General features: G+C 47.0%; 2 protein-coding genes across 3 annotated transcripts in view; both read right to left on the bottom strand.

Annotated features, from left to right (window-relative positions):
• The window catches only part of Ube2g2 (ubiquitin conjugating enzyme E2 G2), a 41,886-nt gene extending 38,509 nt beyond the window's left edge, over positions 1 to 3,377 (bottom strand). The window contains exon 1 of one of the 2 annotated variants that reach the window (XM_004631802.2): positions 3,160 to 3,377. In XM_004631802.2, coding sequence (XP_004631859.1) covers positions 3,160 to 3,202 — 43 coding nt within the window. In that variant the 5' untranslated portion in view covers positions 3,203 to 3,377. The remainder of the gene's footprint in view (positions 1 to 3,159) is intronic. The other variant, XM_023716088.1, reaches the window with a different exon arrangement.
• Positions 3,378 to 6,548: 3,171 nt separating this feature from the next.
• Sumo3 (small ubiquitin-like modifier 3) overlaps positions 6,549 to 15,069 on the bottom strand; it is an 8,922-nt gene continuing 401 nt past the window's right edge. Inside the window, exons 2-4 of the mRNA XM_023716120.1 lie at positions 12,442 to 12,570; positions 9,343 to 9,414; positions 6,549 to 7,141 (exon numbers count right to left, since the gene is read on the bottom strand). Of these exons, the coding sequence (XP_023571888.1) occupies positions 7,037 to 7,141; positions 9,343 to 9,414; positions 12,442 to 12,570 (306 nt within the window). The 3' untranslated portion in view covers positions 6,549 to 7,036. The remainder of the gene's footprint in view (positions 7,142 to 9,342; positions 9,415 to 12,441; positions 12,571 to 15,069) is intronic.

The following is a 15,069-nucleotide window of genomic DNA, read 5'->3' on the forward strand; positions in this document are numbered from 1 at the left end:
ATTAATTAAAAATTAAAAAAGAAAGAAAGAAGCCACACTCACCAGAGAGGGTTCTAAGTCAATGAGTGATACCTTTTTTTTGTTGTTTCCTAAGATGGCATTTTACTGTGTTGCCCAAACTAACCTCAAATTCACAAGCCTCCCAAGTAGCTGGGATTACAGAGCTATCCCACCACACCAAGGAACTGATGTCCTTAAAAATGGGAACTCTGATACCAACACATACAGATAGATGAGGGCCACAGGAAAGTGGAGGAGTGATCAATGTGCCACTGCCACAAGCTCAGGCGCACCAAGGAGGCTGGTATCCAGAAGCAAAGAGAGAAAGGACCCATCCCAAATAAATGTGGATCACCTCAGGTGTTCTGTTATAATAGCAAAAGGCTGACCAACACAAAGTCTATGGCTCCTGGCTTGTAAGGTTGACATGGCTACTCAGGTAGACTCTGAGTGGCAAGGTCAAATCTCTGTACTTCTTCTCACCATTTTTGTTTTCCTTTCACTTGCCTGTTCATATTGTTAATTTTACGTAGGGTTGTTTGACTCTGTTGTAGATGGGTTAGAGTTCTTTCTTCCTCTGACCTGGTGTGGTGATCCTGTGTTACAGTCTCTGCATTCCTGTTTGTATTTTAGCCTTTATGAATTCTTCTTTTCTCAGAGAGCACTGGACTTCTGAAGCAGGAGAGAATAAATTTGTTGTATTGAGCTACACTGCTGGTGGCAGCCCTAACTGCCTGTCACTCCTAACCAGGTCAGTATCTCTCAGTCCTAGGAAAGGCTGGATGGTGTGAAGACTATAGTTTAAAACATTTGGGTTCTTTTTCTGCCTCTCCTTTTTTTTCCTGTTCTACAAACAGAGGCAAATCTTAATGCCTATTACATTTCCTGTAAAATCAGGGAATCTGATCAGAACATCTAAATTTGTGTTCTCCATTCCCAAGCAGTAAAGTGTGCCTGGACACATAACCAAACCTACCTCCACCCCACTCTACACAGAGGCTGTTTCTGTTAAGTTTACCTTTAGACTGGTTGACATTCCCTTAACTACAATGAGGACAAACTAGATGCTAAGATACAAAAAACAAGAGACCCTAAATGTAATTTTATCACATTACCAGGACAAAGGGGGGGAAAAATCCTTTAAAACAGCAACCATTCTCTGCACTGCTGTATTTATGTTCCAGTCACTGCTACATTAACTTAATATGAACTCAGGGCCTCAGATCAGTACCCACTGATGACCTCAGTCCCCGTGTGTCAGAAGTGTGTGCACAGAGTGGACCAGCAGGTTCTCTGCTTATAAGACCCAAAACCAAAACAAGTCATTGGCAGGACTGAAGCCTAAGTTCACTCCTGTTGTTGACACAGCTCTATTCCACGTGGCTGAAGGACTGAGGCTCCTGGTTCAGGACTGGCGGCTACCTGAGGTCATACTCAGCCTCTTGGGGATACTTTATTTTGTCAGCCTACTGCCCTCCTCCTCCTCTTCAAAGCAGCCACTACAAATGGAGTTCTTCTCATACTTGGAGCCTCTCCAATCTCTTGGCTTGCTCTTAGGCCTCCTGTGATTACTGGGTCCTCTCAGGTAACCCAGGATCACTTCACTCACTTAAATTCAGTGGTGAGTAATCTTAACTACATCTCCGATGTACCACCTCAGCAATGTTCAGAGTGTGAACAATCAGCACAGGGACCTCAGACATCTGCCATAGGAATTCCAACATTTCATGCATTAACAATAAAAACACACACACAACACACTTCTGAGATACAGTTTCAGAAAACAATGGTTACTTAAGTTTATTTACTTAAGCTTATTACTGTGGTTGAAATAACAGATGAAGCTTTGTAAAAGGGGAAAAAAAACAACTTCACCAATCCAAGACTAGACTGAACTGAACAGCAGCCTGAATTCATTCCCGTATGCTGGAGCTTAGTTGTTTCCTTCTCTATAAAAATTAAAAAATAACACCACACCTGCTCACAATGTAGAAACAGGGCTAAAAAAGTAAAAGAAACAACAGACTGTGGTCACACATCTGAGCTCTCTCAACCAGGAGACAGAGGTAACAGAGCCCTCACAATCAACCTGCTGTTCAGTGTCCATCTCCCCCATCCAGCTGTCCCCTGAAAATTTCTCTTAAATGTACATAAGTAGTAGGGTGCGGTGGCAGCTATATTTGCTGCTTGTGTTCCCAGTACTCAGGAGACTCAGGAAGAATCATGAGTTCAAAGCTAGCATGGGCCATGTATACACTGTGAAACTCTGTCTCAAAAAAAAAAAGCAAAACAAAGCTGGTTATGTATGTTTCTGAAAGGACTCTGGGTGGCAAGCATTATCTGAACATTTAATGAGTGTGCACTTGCAACACCCGTTTGAAGCCAAACAACTCTCACAGTGCAGGGCCACCAACAGTTGAGGATTCAGGCTGTGAGTGCACTTACTACTTTTATTACGTTCATTGTTTAGCTCATTTTCAACTCTGTCCCCAAACATCTTAGACCTAATTACAACAATCGCAGCAAACTGCCTAGCTGCATCTGGCTGAGCATTGCACCTCCAGCACAAACTGCGATGGGGGCGAAGCGGGGAAGGAGCTGCGACTGCTGGAGTAAGAGCATGGCAGGGACATCGTCCAACCCCGGGTCATGTTAGGTGCTGTCTGGTCCGCAACCGCGGGCCAGAATCCCGCACATTCTGTTCTCTGCGGAAACGTACGGCCACTATTCCCAGAGCTTTCAGCCACCACCCACCCCTCCCCCCCAAAGGGGGGCGGTCCCCAGATCCTACGTCCCATCTCCGGGTCGAGCCCGTCGCGGGGTCCCCATAGCTGTCGAGGGAGGTGACAGGGCAAGTACCCAGCCCACTCCTCCGCAGGGCGGAAACCAAAGCCGCGCTGCGATTGGCCCCCGCGCGACCCTGACTCAGGGCCAGGTGATTCTTGGTCCCCTGGCCTAGCCCGCGTCCGCTCTGCTGCTAAGGAGCCCAGGGGAGCCGGTGAGGAAAAACAGACCCCAAAGGCGCCCACAAGCAGCATTGGAACACTGGATCCTGTCTGAAGACTGGCGAGGAGGAGTGTGCAGCGTGACACAGGACTCTGGCGCCGCCCGGAGAGGGATGACAGGAAATGGCGCGCGCGCCCGGGGCCCCTGACTCACGTTTGTACTCTGCCATCAGCCTCTTCAGCGCCGTGCCCGCCATGTCCCGCTCAGCTGCGCTCGGCAGCCTCACCTCATCCAAGCCCGTCGCGCCAGCCCCGACGCCCGGGGCTACTTCCGGGTTGCCGCCGCGAGCGAGAAGCGCTTCCGGGGCGCGGCGCAGCGCGCAGGCGCGGTCCACGTGGCGCGCTGGAAGGGCGTACGTGGTGGCGAGCTGAGGTCCACACAGACCAGGTCACCCGGCTTCTGGGTACCCCCTACGTATACGCCGCTTCCCACTCGTTACTCTGGAGTTTGCGGGCACGCTAGTCACTGTGTCTCGTCTGCCTCCTCTGGCCAGAAATCTGGTCTACAGGGAAGCCTACAGTTCTTTCCCCAGTTCTGGTGCCAGCGGAGAGGACCGCCCGACTTTCCAGCCCTGAGAAACGGTGTGCAACAAGACCACCGACACAGATGAGCGCGCGTCTGATGCCTCCTGTCGTCTCCACTACACCGCTCTCTCCAGGCGTGCTTATAGAACACAGTATCCTCAACTTATTTTCACAAATGTGATTTACACTTTTTATGAGGATGAGTTCCAGGCTCGACTAACCAAAAAAAGACGACAAAAAAAAAAAAAAGCAAAACGTGTTGTGAAAGCTAGATGCAAGCTTCTCACCTCAGTGTAACGGGTCAAAGGTCTGATTTTTCAGAGCGGAAACGTACGGCCAGGGCTTCCCTAACTTCCTCCTCAGCACCATCAGTTATTTGCAATTCAGCTTTAACTGGGCGCACCTGGCAACTCTCCACATGGCCCACAAGGACTCTGAACAGTAGGTATGTAACAGTAGTTTCCTAAGCGAAGACACTGAGAAGGCTGGTTCTGAGTCCAGGATGTCAGGATGTCCCAGCTATGTAGGGTTAATAGAGTTTTGTGCCTTAATTGTAAAAAATTATAAAAACCCCTTGTGCTTCCTGTTATCTGCTCTAAGAAATGTTTTCTCCCTTTCGGCTCAAGGCTGTTCAACAATAAATGTTTCTTGTCAAGGCAGCAAGCTAACACAAACTCCCTCCCCAGCCATCCTCTATAAGTCAGCTTAAGATATATCTTATAAAAATATACACTTATCACTAAGCTGTAAAAGACCTTTTAGTTATAAACAGTTGCAGCTGTGTCAGATGAATGCAGTTTCTGTTGTTCTGTACTAGATAACAAGTTTGCTTACCAAACTGGATGTGATTTCTGTTATAAATACCCCCTTGCTACCTACATTCGGGGCCGATCAGCCTTCTGCGAGAGAAGTGACTGATGGACCTGAGCTCAGTAAATAAAAGCTCTATTCAAATTTTTATCTGGCTGATCTGGTTCCTATGCAGAGTTGACCCATAACACCAGCTAACCACGACTCTGTAACAGCCCCAGAACAGTAGATTCACCTCAGCTCATGCATAGCACAGCTGAGGGCAGCTCATGCACAGCGCTGCTGAGGGCAGCTGGGGGCAGCTGAGGATGGCTGGCACACTGAAACTGTGGGGGCTCCTGAACATGGAACCTCAGTGCTAAAATTGAAGGTTCCAGGTGGGACCCTGCATACACATACAGGAATATGTAGGGTCTATCATTCCCAGAAGCATCCACTGAATCCTGATTCTAAGTTCATGTGATTTAATGCTTTTAAAAACTAGGGGCTGGAATGTAGGTCAGTATTAGAGAATGCACAAGGCCCAGGGCTCCAGCCCCAGCGCTGAAGAAAAATGAAAATGTCTGCCCATACCAGCAAGTCTCTTATTCCAAATGCACAATTCAGGTACATTTCTAAGATGAAGTACTGGAGGACACATGCTGCCCTTTCTACTAACATTGGGGAACAGAAGGAAGCTGGAGCAGTGCTGCTATAACATAGCCAAGTAACCTCTTGGACTGCAGTCTTACCTAACTGAAAGCCCCTGAGATGCAACCCTCTCTTTATGGGCTCTTCTGGATTCAACAGCTCCTTTCCATGTTACATGGAGGATGTAGCTGTGCCTTGAACTCACATTTTCCTGCTGAATAACCCAGGGCACCGTGTTCCTCCTGTCCTTCACCTTTCACCCTGTGCTCAAACTGATCAAAACAGCTTGGTCATTGTTGAAAGTCTGGTTTTATATCTTACCAGCAGAACTGAGATTTTCAAAGTCAAGTTAGTATCAGTTCATTTTCAAACTGACATGAGTAGGCTGTCAGAGTCAGAGAGGAAAATAGAGTAATCATACAGGAGAAATCTTAAAATCCCCTAAACCGGATGTGGTGGGACATGCCTGTAATCTCAGCACTCAGGAGGCTGTGAAGGAGGATTTCAGTGAGTTTGAGGCCAGCCTGGGCTACAAAGTGAGTTCAAGGCTAACCTAAAAAAAGACCAATAAATAAATAAATAAATAAATAAAACCTAAAAGCTAGATTAATATCCAGACCTCCCCTGCCTTAACCCCACTGAGCCCAGGAAGAGAGCAAAATGAGTGTCATCATAAGCTGGACAGTTCACCTGGCCAGCAGAGAAAATATGGCCCAGCCTGACCAATGTGCCAGAGGAGGCAGCAGGCCATGAGGGCAAACAAATTTCTAACATCTAAGTCCATTCTTGAGAAGCCTCCTGGATGGTCAGTGTGTGTACTGGGCTCTAATATATGTCCCAGTGTCAAAGGCACTGTTTAATATGAGCCAAGAGACAGAATACCAAACTATATTTACTGTTTACAGTAGTAAAGGACAACAAATAATGTACAAATTGGTGAATAAACACAATAGAACCAACAAACATCCCACCCCAAGCCCATACAGCAAAACAAAGGAAAGAACACTTTGCAGGATTTCAAGCAAGCAAGAGATGGCAGATCTTTGTCAGGTGACTATGAAAGTCAGAGAATGGCTGTCAAGCAGCAATGGATCCTTAGAGAAGGACAATAGGCAGAACCATGAACATTTTAACTGGCATAGCGCCCAAGATATGTCACAGAACTGGAGTCACCATACCAATGCATGACATCAAGCAGCGGAGCACAAATCCATGAGAACACAAAGTCACCTTTCCATGGGTGTCTTTTGTAACCACATTTTGAAGTAGCTCTTTTATACAATAATGTAACTGCAAATTCAGGAAACTCAATTTTTTTTAATAAGGAGACCATAATCATTCATTAGACGCAAATACTAGAAGTCTGAGGTCACAATACAATTACCAAATGAGAAATGTGGTACTTTATTCTACGTTATGAAAAGGGGAAAAACTAGTTTTTGTTGTGCCAATCTTTGCCCTTGTATCCTTCACCAGGTACTGACCAGAGGGATAGTGTCTTGAGCTTTAGGCCCCAGAGGACACAATTAGGAGCAGAGAGGCCCTGAGGCAACATTACTGAATGACTCACTACATGTTTTTTACCTTTCAAGACCCAGTCCAGTTTTTCCCTTTCAATTTTACCACATCCTTGACAAAGCCTAAATTTGCAATATTTAGCATTGTAGTAACCTGTGCCTAAACAGAAAGTTAAACTCTGCCCCCTTGTCTCAAATCCTGCCCCTTTGTCCCACTGCCACAGTCACTGGAGAATGCAAGCTGCCTACATGATTATGGCAAGCAGCTCAGGAGCAATCTCAACTCTGGGCTGAGAACCTGGCCACAGATGGAGCCAACATTTGACAAGTCTTGGGGAAAAATGCTTGGGGAGGGAGAAAAAAAGCAAAATGAAAAAAACCCCTCACAACTTGTTTTATCTAATCAAAAAACGATCTGGCCCAATTTAAGCTGTAGATGTCTCTGTAGATGCAGTACTGCGTTGCACTGGAAGTGCACCTGACAGAGAACGGTTGTTTGGTGACTGTCCTCAGCTCCCACAGACTCCTGTGATCAGCTTGGTCATTCGCTCACCATTCCACAGCGAGTGCAGGGTGCAGAACGGTCCCTCTGGAGGCTGCACCTCCCGTTTGCTGCTGGAACACATCAATGGTGTCTTCGTCTTCCATCTCCAGCTGTCGTCACAGTGGTCAGGCCCAGTGAGAGGGAACAGGAGATGGCAGAAGAAAAAATAACACAGTGTTCCTAATCTGCTACCCCACACTAGATGCAGCCTGCCCACCCTTCGTTATGCATCATGGGGGAAAAGAAATGCCACTGTGGAGTCACAACTACTTACCCACTATCAACCCAACCACTTTCCCCTAACAAGACTTAGGAAAGAATGTTCACAGCCAAGAATTTTAACTGTCAGAAAAAGTCATTAAAATTAAACAGATGTCTAAAATTCACACAAAGTGACATACAGACTCAGATCACAGTGAAGCACCTCCAGTTTGTAGCCTACAGAAGCCATGTGCTTTACAGCAAGTGCAGTGTAGGTCATAAAGTAAAGGATCACAAAGATGGACTCACTGCTGGCTCTTCCCTGCCTTCAGTACCAGGGCAGAGGCCAGCAAATCTCTTCTAACATCAAGCACAAAAACATCCCCTGGCCTTTTCCCACTCTGAACACAAGAGACACTCTACAGTTCCCACGGAGAATGGTCCCAGCGGGAGCAGGAGTACTACAGCCTACTCAGAAGTCCTTCTGCCTCTGCTGCAAACACTAGACACTCCCAGGAGCCAACAGCTGAGACAGCAAACCTCTCTCCAGGTAGCTACCTGCCCTTCCAGGCTTTTCTCACCCTGTCTAGCCCTCCTTGAGTGTTCTCAGCCCACCACTCAATCTAGCAGGGATGAATCTCAAACGTAGCTAGAAATTAGGTATTTCAAAATTATTGCCACTTAATTCCACCTGTAATTCCAACACTCAAGAGGCTAAGGTAGGAAGATCAAGGCCTGGCAACTTTGCAGCTTTTTAGCTGGGGCTATAAAGTGAGTTCAAATCCAGCCTGTTCTGCAGAGTGAAACTGCCTCAAAAACAAAATATTTTCAGTATTTGACATTTAACGTTCTGCAAAAATAATTTCACATAAAACATTCCAATTCCAAACAAGCTATCTCCATTTTACAGACAAAACTAGGACTCCAAGCGATTAAGTGATTGAGATCACAAGGCCACCAGTTAACAGCAAGAGCTGCCACCTGAACTTAAGTCTGAAGCATGTTTAGCTCCGAGCCTGAAGCTCTGCACCACAAAGCGATATTCCATTTGGTGGATGCAGGCATAAGATAAACTGTGCTCAAGGTGACAATGAGGCGTGACAGCTCCTCCTTTCCACCTATAAAAAAAAAGTGCTTATAGGGTGCAAAAATTGAACCTAAGGCCCCGCTATAAGTTGATTAAAGTAGGGAGCCGGGGAAATGGCTCAGTAGAATAAGCACTTCCCTGGCAAGCACAAGGGTCTGAGTTCAATCCCCAGTTCTGCCAAAAAAAAAATTGATTATAGTTGCAAACTAAGAGTGGTAACTAAGAATCCTAGACAACTAGTGTGAAGGAACTTCTCTCCTACCTCTCCTGGTTGATTCCAGGTCAGTCCTCAGCAAATGACCCAGGGCCCCTAGGTGCACAAGTTCCTGAGTCTGGGTGTCTATCTCCAAACAGCAAGTGTGACATGTGATGGAACTATGATCTAATCTCAAAGTACCAAAATTTTAAAATCTGATAACTAATAAGTATTAAGAAAATGTAAGGGGCCGGTGAGATGGCTCAGTGGTCTAAAGCATCTACTTAGAACAAGCTTAGCAAAGCCCAGGGACCACGGTTCAATCCCCCAGCACCACATGCCAGCCAGCCCGCCCCCTGGTGGGCTGAGCTGCCCCCCCACACACAAATAAATAAAATTTTAAAAAAAGTAAGATATAAATGTTGCATGGTTATAAGCAGTGCATGGTTTCCTCTTATATGAGAAGCCCAAAATATAAATGATGAACAAAATAAAATTCAAAAATAGGAAAAAGGGAGATAGATCTTCTATAAATGGGAAGGGGACCAAGAGATGAAGAAAGGGGGAAGAGATAGCAGAGGAAGGGATGAAAACAAAAAATTAGTATGTGTTACATGCCTATGTTCCAAACCCCCATTAGCAATGTGATCACTGTGTACTAAAAACATGGTCTGATAATAAAAACAATAAAAAAACCTGTAAACATATTCTTAAAATTAAAACAAGGCATTGTCTGTGTGCACCTATTAATAATGACCAAGTCTATCCCATGTGACAACTCTGGATACCCACTGGGGCCAGCCCTGGACACAGAACCAGCTACATACCTGTGCTGGAGTGTCTGTTTCATTAATGGGTTGCCCATCAAACCTGAATCTAATCTGTCTCATTGACAAGCCCTGGAAAGAAAACAAAAATTACTGTTTAATCTTCACAGCTGAATTAAAAAAAAAAAAAAAAAATCAAGTAAAATACCAGAATTCAGAATATACACACATATGATCCAGGTGAACACAAATACTTACCGTGGCCCACAGCTTGTTTCAAGGATCTCAGAAGCTGCCTTCCTGACATTGCACTCCCTTGTCCTGCCTGCCCTGACTCCCTTTCCTCCCACAAGCCAGCAGGACTTTCATATGGCTGGCACCACCCATTCTCCTCAGAAAGTGCCTTAAGAAAATCAGGTAAGGTGATAGCAAGGGATGAGGGATGAGGTAAAGGAAGCAACAGAATGGCAGCAGGAGGGAGGGGCACTGTCCATCCAAAAGGAGGGCAAAGCCCACCTCATCCAAAGAGTAGGTGAACATGGCTGGGCAGAGACACCCATTTTATCAAGCAGGATTAAAACAGCATCTCTGTGCCCTCTAGAAACTATCTGGAAGTGGGGCTGGGGAGATGGCTCAGTAGAATAAGTGACATAAATGAAAACACAAACCCCAGGGACAGAGCCAACCAAAGGGAGGGGCCAGCAGATAGAGGTTATGTTCCAGGCACTGGACCTGGAATGTGCAGTGTGGGGTCCAACAGCTGCAGTCCAAGGTAGAGGGACCAAGAGCATCTGGACCAGAGAGGCAGGGACAGAAGATGCTCGCGTCAGAGTTCACAACCACACCCTCAAACCAGCCAGCACCACCCCAACTCCAGGCAACTGTCCCTTGATGGTAGCAAATGAGACATCTACTTCCTGGAGCTCCAGGCTCAGGACACACCAAGGATAAGTGGCCAACCTGAGCATAGAAAAAAGCCAGCCTCCAGCCCCAATCCCTTCAGCCCTCCAGCTCACTTCTGGAAACCTGGTGGATCATGGAAGCGCGAGTTCCCAGATCAGTGTCTGGGCTCTCCTGACAAGGCCACCAATCCTGGCCAGGCAGCCCCTGCCAACACATCTACCCACACACATAGGGCACCATTCTCAAAAACAAGGAACCAAGAACATTCAGGTTCTTGAGATCACACCAGAAAAGGAGGAAAGGGAAGGAGACGGAAAGGAAAGAAACAAGACAGTGAAAATACACACACTTGCACATGAACAGAAGCACACGTACACTCAGATCTCTCAGGGTGGTAAAATGAAAACAAGGGTAAGTTGCCTCTGGGAAAGAAAGAAAACTAAAAAGAATATGAGAAAAAAACTTTTGTAAACTAAAAATCCCCACAGAAGTAAGAATGGCCAGCAAGATGTGGTAACACATACCCATAATCCCAGTACTCCAGAGGCTGAAGCAGGATTGCTCTAAATTCCAGGCCAACTCAGACTACACAATGAATCCAAGGCCAGCCTGAACTACACAGCAAGACCCTGCCTCAAAAATAAATAAATAAATAAATAAATAAGGAAAAACTCCCAGAAAGGAGCTTAACAGCAAAAATAAAACCTGATGGAAAACAGGGAAAAATTATCAAAGGTAAAAAGCTGACTGCATCTGGAGGAGGACTGGAAATTCCAAAAAGAGAGAAATAAAAACTACAGAAGGACACAGGTTGTCAAAAAATCTCATACACTTTTCCTAAACTGAAAGTAAGTTTCAAGATAGAAGGAACCCACAAAGCACCCCAGAGACGAGCACCTGGTACGGAACCTCAGCTGGCCAGTGCCAGGAGACGGCCCTCAGGCTTTCTGAGAAAATGCAAGTGACACACAAAGGACAGAAAATCAGAATGTCACCAGGCATGTTGGCACATGCCTGTAAGCTCAGCACTCAGGAAGCTGAGTCAGGAGGCTGAAGACAGTAGGAGTCAGCCCAGCAAGGGCAGTTTAGTGACTTAGCAAGACCATGTCTCAAAAAATAAAAGGGCTAGGAATTTGGCTCAGTAGAAAAGCCATGGCTTTTAATCTCAGTATTAAAAAGAAAATTGCACACGCGTGCACACACACACACACATACACACACACACACACACACACACACACAAAACCACAATAACTTCCACAGGAGAAAATGGAATGCAACTCGAGAGGCTACATATAGCCAAATATCCAGGAGCGAAGGTCATTTTCAACTGTCCTCTTTCTGACGAGATCTTAGGCTATGCCACAAGGAAGGTCAGGACTGATCCCAAGGATGCAGGAGGAAGGCTCCCAGAGGGACCACGGGAAGCAGAGATGTCCAGTAGGTGGCATCATTTGCCCCCCCCCATGAGTCTCCAAGCAGGAGATAATAGAAATGGAGTGACCATTAGTGATGCACACCTGAAAACACAAAAAGCAACAAGCAGACCAACCCAAACAAAGGCAACAATGAGCCCAGCACTCTGGCTCCCTCCTAAGGACAGAGAGCACCACCTGCTGCTGCCACAGCCTGGAGGACAGACCTTTGTAACAGAGTGTTAATGTGGATGGAGGGGAATCCCTTGCCAAAGGGGGCTCCACACTGACACCAGTGACAATAAATCAGACAGATGGACCAAAGTAGAATGTGTGGGTCCCAGGAGCTCACAGGACACTGCCAGCACCAACCAGAAATTATTGATCTAACTGGTCCCTTGCTATTTTGAAATCCAGTTCATAGAGGGAAATGAGGCATTTTCTTCCCTTTGCTAGGCAGAGTAGAAAATCAAAGCATCAACATGGACACTGTCTCCAAAGGCATATTCCAAAAAATACTACAGAAGGAAAAAAAATATACCATTTGCCACTCCTGAGAAATCCACAGATCTAAGCAGAGACATGCCCCCTACACACACACACACACACACACACACACACACACACACATACACACACGAAAGTGCTGGGCAGGAGAAATAGCTCACTCAGTGGCACAAGCACCTTCCTGGTGAGCACAGGGTTGCAAGTTCGATTCCTGGTATCAAAAGAAAAAAAGCAGGGACCTCAATGGAAGGCAGCGTCAGGCCTAATGTGGTCCCTGAAGAGGAGCCCACCCAAGAGGGACATCCAGGGACAGGCCCAGAGCCTGGCTTCGCACCTGCCTCTCACAGTAGGCCTTCATCAGCTTACTCAATGGGGTATGCCTCTTGATCTTGAACTGCACCACTGAGCCATCCTGCCCCGCCACCTTTAGGTTGATGTGGTCATTCTCAGTCTTCACGCCTTCCTGCAACAGAAGGAAGCACAGCTTGTCAGCCACCAGCCTCACTGTGAGCCTCCAGGTTTATTAATGTCATTAGAACCAACCTAATTCTTAAAATTCTAAAGCAATTCTGAGTCACTCATGTGACTGTTTTATTTTTACACAGAATTTATTTTTAACTTCCACTCACTAAGCATCCACACATAGGAGACAGTGCAATGCTGGAGTCCTCCAGGTTAATGCCAACAAAAAAAAAAGCTCATTTGATACACTTAGAAGGAAATCCATCTGTTTTAAAATCATTCTCACACAGCTGGTAAAAAAAAAAAAAAAAAAAAAAAAAAAAAAGCCATCCATAGGTTACACGAACTACACAGCACTGATAAATACAGCAAAGCAGAACAGGGCCTGGGCAGCCAGCAGGAACACTGCAGCAGCCTGCATTGCGGACAATGGACACCCTGCTACTTGGGCATGGAAGGGAACAGAAGCCATCCTCTGTGAGTGTTGGGCTCAGCCTGTCTAGGGGCTAGGGTTGCAGGGCAACAATGACTCATACAAGTCCCACAGAGTAAAGCAGGCACAGGAGCCATTCCTACAATTTTACTTTCCTATAATTAACAACATACACAAGCTGATCAACAGCAGCTTACTCTAGGTTTTCTCTCACCTGGAAACACACTGTGAACTAATCAGAAAGTTTTTGTTCAGGGCACTGAGCCAGCACTGGGGCTGCTGAGCCTAAAAGGGGAGTGAGGTTGCAGAACCACTTTCTGTTTTCCAAGCCTGCCAGGCCAGCAAGAAATGCCACTTCACCACCTGGCACCTTCTAGAGGAGTCCAGTGAGCCATTTATTTTTAATGAAACAAGACACAGCCCCATGGCCTGAAGGATCAGGCCTAATGGCAAAGTAGTGTCTATGTGTCTGTCTACCCGTCTGACCCTGTTGACCAGGGAGTAATGCCCAGGAGCTAGGCACCTCTGGAGCTCCCTTCATTCCCTTTGTCCAATGCTCCCTCCTTGCCCAAGGAGGAGTTTCTGGGCACCTTCAGTTCTACTCCCTGCACATACCACACTGGGCCTAGAAAAGGGAAGGGGGTGAGCACATAAGGCTCATGCATGGCTGGGCTACAGGGTTGCCCACGTGGCTGGAGAAGTGGCCAGAGAGTAACAGTCTCCTTCAGAAAACACCCCTCCCCACTTGGAGATACCAGAAATACTTGGTTTTCCAACACCAGGAAAACCAAGCTATGCCAAATGACTCAAAGCCTCCCTTCCACAAAAGGGTTCCCCTCTGAGCTCCCTTCTCCACTCCCCAAAAAGCAAAGCACTCACTGGCTTTGTTCAGAAGATTCCAGTATGTCTAAAACTGACAGATATGAGCCAGAACAAGATGCTGACAGGACAGGTGGGGGCTGTGCACAAGTCAAGGTGGCCAACCGGGACACCACCCACAAGTGTCTGTCCCACCCCTGGTGAACCTCTATGAAGCCCTGCTGAGAGCTTAGGAGTTTTCTTTTTTAATGAAAGCCTACTACTTGTTTAGGCTTTCATAAAAAAGAAAACTCCTAAATTCTATAATAATCCCAGCACTCAGCAGGCTAAGGCAAAAGGATGGCTATCAGTTCAAGATCTGCCTGGGCTTCACTTGAGAGCTTCTCTCAAAATAAATAAATAAATAAATAAATAAATAAATAAATAAACCAACTAAGCAAGCGACCTAAAAGCAATGACCTCAGTTCAAAATGCTCAGTCTCCCATGCCTCTGCTACCCTACAGGACCAGCTGCTGTTTTCTTCTGACTACACAGACGAGGTGTGGCTTTAGGCCCTGGGTCCTTGGGCACAGAGCTGCTCCAAGCGGGGCATTACAGCAGCCACTCAGTTACTCTGGAGCGAGCTGAGACAAGTCATGCCCTGAACTGGACATCAAGTTCAGCTTAGTACCACGTGGAATTGTATTTACATTATGAAGATGCCTTGAAGTGACAGGAAGGGCCTGGAATTGGAGCTGCTCTCTCAAACATGCAGTTGGGACAGAGCCAGGCAGAGCCAAACTGGGCTCTGGTGAGGACAAAGAGCGGTCCCTGTATCTATCTCTACCTGAACAAGCATTCTAGGCACTGGACCTTGACTCCACCCACAGAGCCCAAACACACCCTGCTGAGCCAGGTGGGTCCCAGGCGGCCGGGGGAACGCACTGGGCCCAGGATCAGGGTCCATCTGGCACGAGTTAGGGCCAACCCAACAGGCAGCCGAGGCGGGGACATCCATGCTGTCAGGAGCCAGAAACCTGGGCCTTTCCAGGACTCATGTCCAGGGTCCAGGGTGAGCGCCCAGGCCCGGAGCTGGGTCCCAGGAGGACGAGCGCCCAGCACTGCTGAGGACGCGCAGCGGGAGCCGGAACGACGCCCAGCTGCTCACACAGGTGCGGGTTCCCAACGCAAAGCCCGCTGGACACTGGAGCTGCACAGGCACCCAGAGCTAGGGCAGAGTCGCGGGAACGCGGGGGGCGGGGCTCCGG

Source organism: Octodon degus, unplaced genomic scaffold (assembly GCF_000260255.1).
Source record: "Octodon degus isolate 3935 unplaced genomic scaffold, OctDeg1.0 scaffold00045, whole genome shotgun sequence".
NCBI lineage: Eukaryota > Metazoa > Chordata > Mammalia > Rodentia > Octodontidae > Octodon > Octodon degus.